The sequence below is a fragment of the Anoplopoma fimbria genome, chromosome 11 (genome assembly GCF_027596085.1).
Source record: "Anoplopoma fimbria isolate UVic2021 breed Golden Eagle Sablefish chromosome 11, Afim_UVic_2022, whole genome shotgun sequence".
NCBI lineage: Eukaryota > Metazoa > Chordata > Actinopteri > Perciformes > Anoplopomatidae > Anoplopoma > Anoplopoma fimbria.
In genome coordinates, this window is record NC_072459.1 from 17802013 (window position 1) to 17814880 (window position 12868).

Here is a 12868-nt window from a genome sequence, read left to right on the forward strand (position 1 = left end):
TTTGTTCTTTTGTTTGTTTGCTTGTTTTGTTGGACCAAATAAATCATCAGCAACACGGAATTCTGTTTGGACATTAACCTCTTTGCCTGCGTAAACCACAAACCCATGGCCCTTTGATTTAAGTTTGTTTTAGGATTTTTCGGACAATTGGCCACTACACATCCCTTTGCTGTTTTTAGTGTAAAGCATCACTCTGCATCTGCCCTGTCCAGCTGCGTTAATGCTAATAGAAATGCTGCTTACACAAGCATCATTATTCACAATATAATAATCAAACGGATACTATATGGGTCACTGGGGAATTATTCTGCGTAATGAGGACTTTAACTTATTAGTTTTATACATCTGCATGTTCTTTAATAGGTGAGAAAACATTTTTTTCTTCAGACACAGAAACAGTTTAACGACACATCTTTACATGCAGCTTCCCTGCAGCAAAGGTCAACAGAGACAGCTTATTGTTTACAATATTTTTTATTGCACAGATATCAGATAAATCATTTACACATTTATATATCAGAGGCAGCTTTTCAAAATAGATTAACACTTACTGGAATGAAGTCATTTGTTCATGATTGGATTAGTGTTTGGTTCACAGGGAATCAACAACATGTGTGCAAAACGCGTCAAATAAATATGAACACAGAGCAGACGAACACTTGGAATCAGCAGACGTGACAAATAGCTTATTATTTAGTTACATCCATGCAGTAACGGACAGGGAATGTGAGTGAAGTCATTTCCACCAAATGGAGCAATAAACTATACAGAAACAATTAAACTAGACTAAACAGAGCAGCAGCCCGGCTCCAACGTCCACACCAATGCCCCTTGAGGTCACACCAGAGTTACCAGAGTTTCAAACTTGTTAGCAACGTTCACGTCAACATCCAAGTTGTGATTACGACTGGGAATCTCAGGTTTCTCAGAACGCTCTGATACATCATACCTGACACTTAAAGGGGCCAGTGTGTAGGCTTTATGTGGATCTATTAGCAGAAATATAATATAATATAAATAACTATGTTCATTATTGTATAATCACCTGAAACTAACAACCATTGTGTTTATATCAGCTTACAATGAGTTCTTCATATCTACATGGGAAGCAGGTCCTCTTCACAATGTCAACCGTGTTTTGTTTAGTAATACAACCATCTTGATGACGTGAACGTTCTCAACTGGTAACCGTGGGAATCTCTCCTACCCATGCCATGAAATGAGACTATGGCATAAGGTGTGAACCCTCAAGTACTTTGATGGACTTCATCTGTGTGAAGTGTTGAAGGGGAAGTCCTCAGCTGGTCCACATCAAAGTGTGTCTGGGAGGCCGGGCCTTGGACCTGGTCGACAAACACTGTAGGGTCAGAGAATGAACTGACCGAACAGTACCATCTGTCACCAACAGGTTTGTGTTAAACGGTCACAGTGGGAACTGTTTCCTAATACTATGCATCCCCATCACAGCTCAGGCTTTTCCCTCCCCTTTAGAAAACCCTTTGCCCTCTCTTTGCAATACTGTTGTATTCTGTCGGCTGAACCAGCTGCTAGAAGCTAACAATGCTTACAGCGCTAACAACAACGCAACATTGCTAACAGTTTTAACCTGAGGAGGAACCAGAGGGTGGACGCAACGTTTCCATGACGACGCTGTCAGTCGGGATGGCATTATCAGCTGTAACCATCGTTATTAGAGGACGGTGGAGCGCCGGCCGTGAGCTAACCAGTGGGGCGCGCTCACGTGCACTAACATGCACCAAAAGCACACAGCTGGCCTGGCTATGTGAACAAAGCAGAGAGAAGCTCTGATTACAACACACACAGAGGGAGAAAGGAGTCCTTCTTTGATCAGGGAGACATTACTCCTCTATATCTATACAGAGATGATGGTTGTTGATGAGATATTAATGCTCTGAATGTCGTGTAGAGAACCTTTAAGTATAGTGAGCATGACTATGGAAATAGTGAAGCTGAAACACACTCGCATATGAAGGGGGGCTGATTTCTAAAGAAGTGAGTAGTGTCATTAGGGGACCATGAGCAGATCCAGTGCTGGACAGCTTCACCAGTACAGCTGGATGTTCTGTAAAGCACTGATTAAAAGATTACTACTAGAGTTGGGGGATTTACAACAGACATATTACCTAAAATAGGTCTAATCTGTTCAGTAGAGGTTGGAATATCCTGATCTTAAGTGCCCAATACAGGTACTAAAACACTCTTACACATCCCATAATGCAACTCAACAACATCTTTCGTTGGACCCTCCTTACTAGTCAATGCCCACTTCTTTTAAACGCTGCACTTCCAGTTTCTAACAGTCATTTAATATGAAATGAGTGGGCTCCAAACCCAAACTAGGGGTGTTGCCTACGTACTTTAGTCCAGACTCGGGTTCCCCTCTTGGTGTGATTGTCCAGGGCAGATCTGAACACAGCTGTTTACAGGACGCGGTCTCAGTCCGGTCACACATTAACTCTCATGCAGTTCATTTGTGATGGGAATGCGAGCCGACTTCAATCTGACTAAACTACAAGACGTACTCTGCAAGTTTGACCTAAAGGGCTCCCATAGCCAGGAGAGCTTTGCATTCTGGGATGCCAATGAGTGAGATCAATTCGTCGTCAGCAGTTGGCTGGAGAATAAATGGAAGTGTTTTGGGCGGAGAAGAGCTTCTTGGACCTTTCTCTGTTTACGTTCTGGCATATCTTACCAACGAGCAGTGAGAATGTTCCCACATGGCTTTTAGTGATGCACTTTGGTTTTGCTTTGATTTTTTTTCAGAATGAAAAGAAGCTGAACCAAAGGGAAAACAGAACAGTTTACCAACTCATCCATTGATTTAGACCATTGCCAACCAATGGGCTCTGAAAACACAACAGGATTACTCTGTGATGTCACTTCAGTCAATTTCTCAGATTTAGACTAAACTGCTCCAGAGCCCCAGAACACACTAAACAGTAGTCTAGTCATACCTTTGAGTGCCCTTTTGAAGAAAGTATTATTATATTGTAGGGGCTGCAATGAGATGATGAAGAATTGAAACATCTGTGAGGGAACTCATCAGAAAAAAAACTGTGACCACTGTGACCCTTAGTGCTGCTTAGTCTTTCAGCCCTGAGTGCACTAATTAGTGTTCCACACAACATCACAGATGATGACCAGATACATTGTCAATAAGTACTAAGTTGCTGCAATGCAACAAATAATCCCAAAATAAATTCTAAAAAGAAATCAGTAACAATTACATTCATTCATGGAGGAGTTCAAGTAAGTGCTGGGAGATGCAACACACACACACACACACACACACACACAGAAATGTCCGTCAGTTGGCGAACACATCTGGCAATATTCATATCTGTTGGGGTTTGATTGGCTCCTTCAGCTAATCATGCAACACTTGAAACTGAATGACGGGATGATAAATACATATACAAAACAAACGGAAACCTTCCCAGGATGTCCCTTACACTTGCATGGTTAGTTTGCGTCTGCCGGTCTCTGGAGGAGGGACAGGAAGTGGATCAGAAAGGTCTGTAGTTCCAGAAACTGGAGAAGACTGATATCTGCCGAGATGGAAGGACAGAGGAGCTTAGCTAGCTTTTTACGCAACCACGCATGCAGAGTTAAATATCTACCATTCAACTGGTCAAAGCTTTCATTTAGAACTACCAGACACCTAGACACCTGCAGCAGAAAACACATCTAACAACTTGGTTAATTGCTTTTTCTGGCCACTTCATCTTATAAAGTCACCTTAGAAGTCATAAAGCACCATTAACCATTTATTTAGAGTTATATTTTTGTGGAAGTCTAATATTTACTCTCAGCTTTGGTCTCCACCAGCTCAGAAAAATATTTGGCCAGGAATCTTTAGGAATATTCAATTCTCTATTCAATAAATTGAAGGAGGCGCTATTGTCACACACCCAAGTGCACAGTGTCCAAACCACTCACTCATATTTTAGACCAATGAAATGCAATACAAAATAACTAGCAGTTGAGTTAACTTGTGTGACTGAACACAAAAAAACCAACTTTTTTAATTTAAAACAAAGCGCATTAATAATGAAATGCATTACAGTCTTCAGCCTGACGATAATGCAATGAGTAATCAATTTACTGGCTAAATGTCTACATTCTTCTTTGATCTATGTGTTGTGGAGTTATGAAAGCAGTACTCTGCAGTGCTGTTAATAAAGGGACCATCAGCATCACTTGGAACTGCTATCAAGGCCATGTCTTTTGAGAATTTGGCCCTGAGTGAAGATCGTTTGCATACGAAGATATTGATAAGTGCAGCTTTAAGAAGTCGTGTCACTTTAAGATTGATGCTCAGAGACATCTTACAGGAAAAGACACCCACCTTGTCTTTGAGCTGCTGACAGAGCTGCAGAGAGATGGTGAAGAAGACCAGCGTATCATTGAGCCAAGGCACCACACACTCCACCTTGTGAACGTGGCTCACCTCAAACCGGTTGTTGTTGAGCTCGCTGTGGGGAATGTGTTCACAGCAAAGACAGGTTAAAGGGACCTCAGAGATACACATGCTTAATGTGGTACGGTTCCTAACAGAGCCATGCCACCAACATTTAGGACTGAGTAGCACAGGACAGCCAGTGGAGTATATTAACTATATATCAATATATTTTTTTAAAAGAAAAAGGAAAGAAGGACTCACAACATTGCTCCTGGGTTGTGCAACACTGAGCTTCCAGCTGGCTTGAAATTCTACCAAGATGAGAGAAAAAAAACATGTAAACATCAGTCACATGCTGCTGAGTGAGGCTTCACTAAGTGTTGCAGAGCCACACGGCCGGACCTTCGTGGTGTTGGGAGGCAGCACATGGAGCTGGTAGACGGTCAAGCACAGTTTGCTTAAGTTAATGTAGAAGTTCACCATCACATCCCCAGGCATGGGAGGAGTGAACATTTTCTGGAGATGGAAGGAGACAGACAGAGAGGGTCAACAGAGGAATACGGACGAGAAGTTTATTTTTCAACAGTAAAATGTCAGTAACTACGTGGACACACTCATGATGCACCCATTTGTGACGGTCGAACATGTGACTGTGGCACTATGGTCATTAACCTGTAATAACATGTTTAATCACAATAGCAACCTGGCTACTTTAATATGATCAGTATTCTACTTTATTCTACTTGTAGAACTAGATCCCAGAGGTGGCTGTAGGATTCTATCTGACTCGTGTTATTTTCAATAAGCCTTATTAAGTTATTGTAAGCCCAAAAGAAAAATCCATCAAGACGCCATCACTTAATTTATGTTGACGAAAATGATGAGATATATTTGTTAAGGAGAGAAACTAATTTAGTTTGCCATATGACTTTTTTTGGTGAGGATTTTGTTTGTGGATTTGTAATTTATTTAGGATGATGACATCAAAGAAGAGTGGGAGGGGGGCTCAGCTTTTTTTTTTAGATATAAGTAAGGGGTTCTTCGAGGAAAAAATGTTGGGTACCACCTGTAATAATTCATGTTTACTACTTGTAATGTTTATGTTCTGATGTGGCTCACACAGATACTGGTCTGACGCAGACACAGCATGTTTTGTCCGTTTTGTGGACCCCAGGAAGATTAGCGTTCGCCATGGCATCAGCTAATGGGGATCCAGTTAATAAACAATAAACAGCTTTTTATATTACAGACTGTTTTAGTGGGATTTTTGAAAGCACTTTCTAAAGAAAAAGGGAGTTCAGATCTTTCTGACTTCCTTCATGTGTAGAGGAAAAAGAAGCCATGCGCAGTTATATAGAGCATTGAGAATGCGATACATTGAGATGCATCGGTAGTGGTTGACAGTCCAGTGAAGATTCACCCCTCTAGGAAACCAGCCATTTCAAAGACATATACTTTTGATTTATAACAACTTATTTTTACAGTATGTAAAAATCCTAATAAATGAGACCAAATAAAAGAATTTAGGAGGAGTTAACAGACTCTCGTTTTGTCCTCCCATATGGAAAAGATCGTACAAAATCGTACAAAAGGCCCCATGTCATATATATTACTTATAAGTTTCAGATAAAAGATATAAACATTTAGTAGAATGTATGTATATCTTTTCCATATGGGCTATCATCTGTAAAACAAACAGAATGTATGCTAGCCTTCCATATTAGATTCAATGTTATAGGTAGAATACAATAATCAGAAGTACACAAACGTTAAGGCTCCCTCATGTGGCTCAAAGGTGAACTGCAGATATAAATGTTAAATAAAAGAGTAAGAAATTCTTCTAAATTTATTTGATGACCTGGATAAAATGACGCACCTGTGGGTCTCGACCCGATCGTTGCAAAGGACTGCTCTCAAAATCATTATAATATCATAAAGAATTATCTTCATCGGAACTATTGGTCCACATACGTTTGGTCATATAGTGAATGTCAGAAATCTTCAGTAACAGAAATTATTATCAAATATGTTTGTGTGTGTGTTTGTGTGTGTGTGTGTGTTTGTGTGTGTGTGTGTGTGTGTGTGTGTGTGTGTGTGTGTGTGTGTGTGTGTGTATGTAATGTGTCCTCTACCATCAGACCACTGGTGGCCAGCTCAGGCAGTGTCATGGAGGCCGGGGTGGTCAGGCGGTTCCGTGCTCTTGTCAGCTGGAGCATCACTGCATCCATGAGCTACGGCAGAGACAGAAACATGAGGCTGGGATCACCGACAAAGTTAAAGCTCAGTACTGGCTGGAACAGGGCCATGAGGACACAGAGGACACAGTGGACACAGTGGACTCAGTGGGACTCAGTGGACTCAGTGGACTCAGAGGACTCAGAGGACTCAGAGGACTCAGAGGACACAGAGGACTCAGAGGACACAGAGTGGACTCAGAGGACACAGAGGACACAGAGGACACAGTGGACACAGATGAGACAGAGGACACAGTGGACTCAGAGGACCGACCTTATTAACCTCAGCCCCTGTCTTGAAGTGGTAGCTCTCATCATGGCTGCCAAGCAGCTGCAGGGCCTGGTTCACATGGTTCCTGGCATCCTGAATCTGAAGGATGAACGGAGACACGAGAGGGGTGGAATTGGCAGGATTTGGTTATTAATACAATTTGCAAATTTCGAAAAATTTACATTTTATATATAAAGCAAAGTTAAGAAAGTATATTTAGTCTGTAAAAGACATCAGTTATCAATATACTTGGTGAAAAGTGCATAAAGTTGGGTTAGCCTCCCTATGGACCCAGTATTCATGTTAGATAATGTTTTGACCAATCATTAGGACCCGCAGGAGGTATCAGGTTAAGGAGCTCTCTAACAGGGGACATCATTCTCTAACCCTGACCTTTAAACCCTGACCCCACCCAAGCTTAAATATGAAGGCTGGCCCAACTAAACACCAAATAAAATCATCAGCAAAAAACATGCATGTTGCCGTCACTGATTAGAAACCTGAAAATAGCAAAATTGAATCTGACGACAGATGACATCATGATTCTGGTGGTTTATGAATTATTTAATTTATTTTATTTTATTAACAAAAAACTATTTGACGGACAGAATCAAGTTCATGCTAGAGTGCAGAACTGTTTGGTCCTTCCCCCCCGCAGTGGGAGTAATTAAAGTGTTATTTCACTCCAAGGTTTGAGCCATTTGAGGTCAATGTCTAACCTCAACCGTTAAAAGTCAATGTCTAACCTCAACCGTTAAAAGTCAATGTCTAACCTCAACCGTTAGAAGTCAATGTCTAACCTCAACCGTTAAAAGTCAATGTCTAACCTCAACCGTTAAAAGTCAATGTCTAACCTCAACCGTTAGAAGTCAATGTCTAACCTCAACCGTTAGAGGTCAATGTCTAACCTCAACCGTTTAGTCTAACCTCAGTTAAAAGTCAATGTCTAACCTCAACCGTTAGAAGTCAATGTCTAACCTCAACCGTTAGAGGTCAATGTCTAACCTCAACCGTTAGAGCTCAATGTCCAACTTCAACCGTTAGAGGTCAATGTCTAACTTCAACTGTTAGAGCTCAATGTCTAACCTCAACCGTTAGAGGTCAATGTCTAACCTCAAGCGTTAGAGGTCAATGTCTAACCTCAAGCATTAAAAGTCAATGTTAGAAGTCAATGTCTAACCTCAACCGTTAGAGGTCAATGTCTAACCTCAACCGTTAGAGATCAAGGTCTAACCTCAACCGTTAGAGGTCAATGTCTAACCTCAACTGTTAGAGGTCAATGTCTAACCTCAACCGTTAGAGCTCAAGGTCAACTGTTAGAGGTCAATGTCTAACCTCAACTGTTAGAGATCAAGGTCTAACCTCAACCGTTAGAGGTCAATGTCTAACCTCAACTGTTAGAGGTCAATGTCTAACCTCAACCGTTAGAGCTCAATGTCTAACCTCAAGCGTTAGAGCTCAATGTCTAACCTCAAGCGTTAGAGCTCAATGTCTAACCTCAACCGTTAGAGTCAATGTCTAACCTCAAGCGTTAGAGGTCAATGTCTAACCTCAAGCGTTAGAGGTCAATGTCTAACCTCAAGCGTTAGAGGTCAATGTCTAACCTCAACCATCTCGTGAGAGTTTCGCAACTTGCGGTTTAACAACCCCTGGATTTAAGGGATGAGGCGGAAAATTCTTTGCCAACTGACTTCATTTTTTAATCTTAAAATGTAATGATTAAATTCCATCAGCCTATTTACAACTATGTATACTACATTTGCAACTAAGCTGTACAATGAAATACAAATATAAACACTGAACTACTGATAGAACTTATTTTATAATAACAGTTGAGCAAAAACATCACATCGTAGCACAGCCCATGTGTATAGTTAATACACATATGGTTAGGACCACCACTGAGAAAGAGATTACACTGTCTCAATGTCCATTTTAGAGGGCAATAAGTGAAAAAGCTCCTTATAAGAGAAAATGAATATTAGACTATCCTCCCAGCTGTAACCAACTGTTTCCATTGTTCTTGCAGCATTATACACTAACATACTGTACCTGCTGCAGCTTCCACATCTTGTCCTCTCTGAACTGAAAGTGCAACACTTGGCTGCTCTTAGCAACCTTCAGATTAATGTCCTGTTAAGAAAAGCAAAAGATTACCAAGGAACACATTTAGCTTGAATCAATGTTTCATTTTCACATTAGGGGAATACGGACTCAATAAGAAGTAGACAAACTCACAGCCTGAGTCAGAGCCTCTCCCTGCAGAGTCAGCACCCCCTTCACTTGATCCATGCTGCAAAACAACACATCACATTTTGATTCCCACCTCACCAGAGGAGCAATAGGCAAGGGAAGGCTTAACAATGTGTAAAGGAGGTCAGCTGATCTGAAAGATTAAAACGTGGAGGAAACGACCAAGATATTCATTCAGTGTCACAGCATGTTTCCAACTCTACAGACACTTCCCCCACATGAAGAGGACATTGGAATGGAACAGACAGGACCTATTTATTTCACTCAAGACCCGCTATCCATACTATTTCAATCATTACGTTGATACTGACTGTACACCATAAAGAGTTTCACTCATTATAAAATGGTCAGAGGTTTACGTTGAGCTGCCGAGGATGAAGTTCTCCTGTTTTTGCTGACTCTCCAGGCCTGGCGTCGGCATGGAGAAACGTCTAGATGCCTCCTGTTGATGGCAGAGCAAACATACTATGAGAATGAAATCTCAATCACAGTGTTGGGTGGTCACGGCCCTTGAGCTGACATTGTGGATGCATCGTTTCAGGTGTGGATTAAAACTCCTACAGACTGACTGTTTCTGATCTAAAATTTTCTGGTCTATAATCCTGTAACAGGTGTAAAACACACACAGAAAACCGCTGACAGCTAGGACTGAGTGAATACAATACCATAAATCAACTTTCACTAGTTTTATAAGGCGATGACAACATTAAAGTCATCACTGCCATCACTTTGTAAGTCAGGGTTTCTGTTATAAATGTAAAGCCCATCCAGACCAACAGATGACTTCATACATCCGTTTTCACAGAATAATTCACACTAACCATTACAAGTAAACAGATCTCCACATATAGAATTGGTGGACAGGCCCTTTAATGCTCCCAGCATTAAAACAGAGTTTACATGAAAGCTTGACATTTACCTTGAGGACATCCTGGAGCTGCTTTAAAACAGAGTGTACTTCTTCCTTCAGCAGCCAGTTGAATTCTTCCTCCTAACAAAACGTCAAAACAAATTTGTTTTATGCCTGCACAGGTTGCTATGTTCATACTGTTTATATCTTGGGGTATTCATAAACACTGTGTATATCTATTGTATTAATACCGCTTCCAACACTCAGATGTTCTTTCCTCAGTCTGTACAACTCCTCCCTCACAGCTGAGCACTGACTCTTACAAAGAATACAATTACGCACGATATTATCATACATCATACATCAAACCCAAGCCCTTGCTGTTTATTTCTATTACAGTTCATGGATTGTTTCCATTCACACTCTATGAAGCTAGTAAAGCTGTACAGTTTTAGTCCTGTGCTGCTCATTTGTACTTTGCACCTCACTTTATTCTACAGGTTTTGATGGCATGCATTATAAGGTAACACATGGTAGTGTTGTATATCATCTGAAAGCTTGGAACCTGAAGATTCAAGTGAGCTCAGCAGTGTGTGTCAAGTTGTTCTAGTAATACAATCAGAAATAAAAATGAATTCATTAAAACAGACAGTGAAGGTGTATGTGGGCTAAGAACTTTATGATGGAAGTATTTGATGAAATCCCCATTCTAACGTATATATGTCTCATACGTCGTTGCTGGCTGTCTTCATAAGCAGACAATGCAATCACATAACTGGATCCTCACTGTTGTGGAGAAAAAAAACAACTAAAAACACTGCTGAGGTAAACTCAGTTCATGTGGGGGAAAAAAAGTACAATGTACTAACGCTATGTGTAAGAGTATTTCACAATTCCATGGTTAGATATTAAATCTGCAATTATCCATAGTATTATTTATTTAATTATGTCTTAAATAGGAATTTGTTTGAGCACTTTTGGTCTGCATTGGTTATCACCAGGGGCAAATAAAAAGGGAAAAATACTTTGACTTCATAAAACACAGCATTTTCAGCCAATTTACTATAACTCATGTCAACCTTTGATCACTTATGACCACATTCCTAGGAATGTCATCATACATAATGATACATGTGATGTCTTGGTGTGTGTGTGTGTGTGTGTGTGTGTGTGTGTGTGTGTGTGTGTGTGTGTGTGTGTGTGACAGATCTTCGGGACAGCCACAGGCTCTTCTTCTTCAGTCATGTCATTACAGTAGAAATACACCAGATATCAGAGGTTTGTTCATCACAGGTCCTCACCAGTGAACTCCTTGTTTACTTCTAGTATTCAAATGACACCATCGCGTTGTTGATAAGCAGCAGATAGGATAACAGGGGGGCAGATACAGGCCCTTTAGACACAGCTGACTTTAATGAAACTGTGTTCAGTAGTGGTGATCTGCTACATGATCATTTCCTCACGATCGCTGCATGCTACGTCGCATTACCAATTGTTGACATCATCACAGAATGACTGACAGCGCGAGCCCCGTCCACCTGCATTGTAGCGCGCGGATGCTACCGTCCCTCCTGGCTAGCAGCAGCACCAGCAGCTACGTTACTTACGTCCGGTCAGCGACCAACATGTTATATGAACCCACGGGCGGTGCTTGCCAGTAGAGCGGCTCGCCAAAGGGTCGTACAGCAGTGTGTTTGTCCTTCGCAGTGCGGCTTACCAGCACGGCTCTCTCCACTTGGCTGGCCGTGGACATCTTCGGCAGCTCGGACAGAGACCTCTGCGGGTGGAGCATGTTGTGCAGAAAACACGGACACAAACACGAGAAGAACGCCTTGAAAAAAAACACCACACGGTCCTGTCCTCGGGATGAGGGTCTGTCAATACCTACTGGATCAGCGGAGGCTCTGTCGCCTTCACGTGCTATCGGAAACCACCAAAGCGCTCATAAGAACGACCCAAATCAGTGGCAAATACATATGTAAAAACGAGCCTTTGGATCAAAAAAACATGCACGACATAAGGAACTGGGATCTCGTTTGCATCACGTAATGTATTTTTTTTTTAGCTGTGTACGGTTTAGTCTTTGATTTCAAGCTTTTGTCATGCTGCACATGCACTTTCTCCTGTTCGTGCTTCCAATGGGGCAATAAACAGTCGCATGCTATATGTCATATGATTAATCATCCCAAACACAACAACATGAATGTTACTGATTCATTCTTTTATTGTTACGACCAAACCAATGAATATATTGTGCTCTTTACGAGCACCACATGAATGCAGCATTAGTCTGGTCACACGTTCACTATTAAAATGGCCCCACCCACTAGTCCTTGTTTGGGAATACAACTTCCGCCGCGCGTCATACAAACAAATGGAATTATGCAGCGTTCAGGTGACGTGGGAAATGTTAAGACACTTCATTCCTACCTTAGCAGCAGGTAGTTTCTGTCCCCCTCTCAACACATCCACTGTCATGCCATGTCAATAACGGAATCAACAAGTAAACACACACTTCCCTTGTGGTTATCAGGGTTTTTAACATATTCCACAAAGTCTATACAGTCTTTTTTTCAAACACACTGTAGTTACTGAGGGGGGCTTATCTCATTATTATAATTATATATCTGTTCTTACTCTGAGCCAAAGAGCTCCATTAAAACACATTAATGACCTCCACTGTGACTGGGTGACATGTTCCTTCATAATTATCAACACACACACACTGGAGTGTATTCTCACTCAATCCCATACACACCGTCCTGCTGCTGAGTAAACACATTAGAGCACCAAATGTAGATTCATGCTGCCGATAATAGTCCCTGAAAAATGCACTA

General features: G+C 41.3%; 1 protein-coding gene across 2 annotated transcripts; it reads right to left on the bottom strand.

The window, feature by feature from the left end:
• Positions 1 to 455: 455 nt before the first annotated feature.
• On the bottom strand, positions 456 to 11932 carry rogdi (rogdi atypical leucine zipper). Of its 2 annotated transcripts, none has more exons than XM_054607479.1 (11): positions 11749 to 11932; positions 10101 to 10172; positions 9541 to 9623; positions 9167 to 9221; positions 8981 to 9061; positions 6932 to 7027; positions 6556 to 6654; positions 4826 to 4939; positions 4685 to 4734; positions 4370 to 4496; positions 456 to 3562 (listed from the first exon to the last, which is right to left on the bottom strand). In XM_054607479.1, the coding sequence occupies exons 1-11, from the start codon at positions 11821 to 11823 to the stop codon at positions 3470 to 3472; spliced, it is 945 nt and encodes a 314-aa protein (XP_054463454.1). In that variant the 5' UTR covers positions 11824 to 11932; the 3' UTR covers positions 456 to 3469. The 2 variants fall into 2 exon arrangements, with proteins under 2 accessions (XP_054463454.1, XP_054463455.1); XM_054607480.1 differs by having other exon boundaries at positions 3453 to 3569.
• Positions 11933 to 12868: the final 936 nt, after the last annotated feature.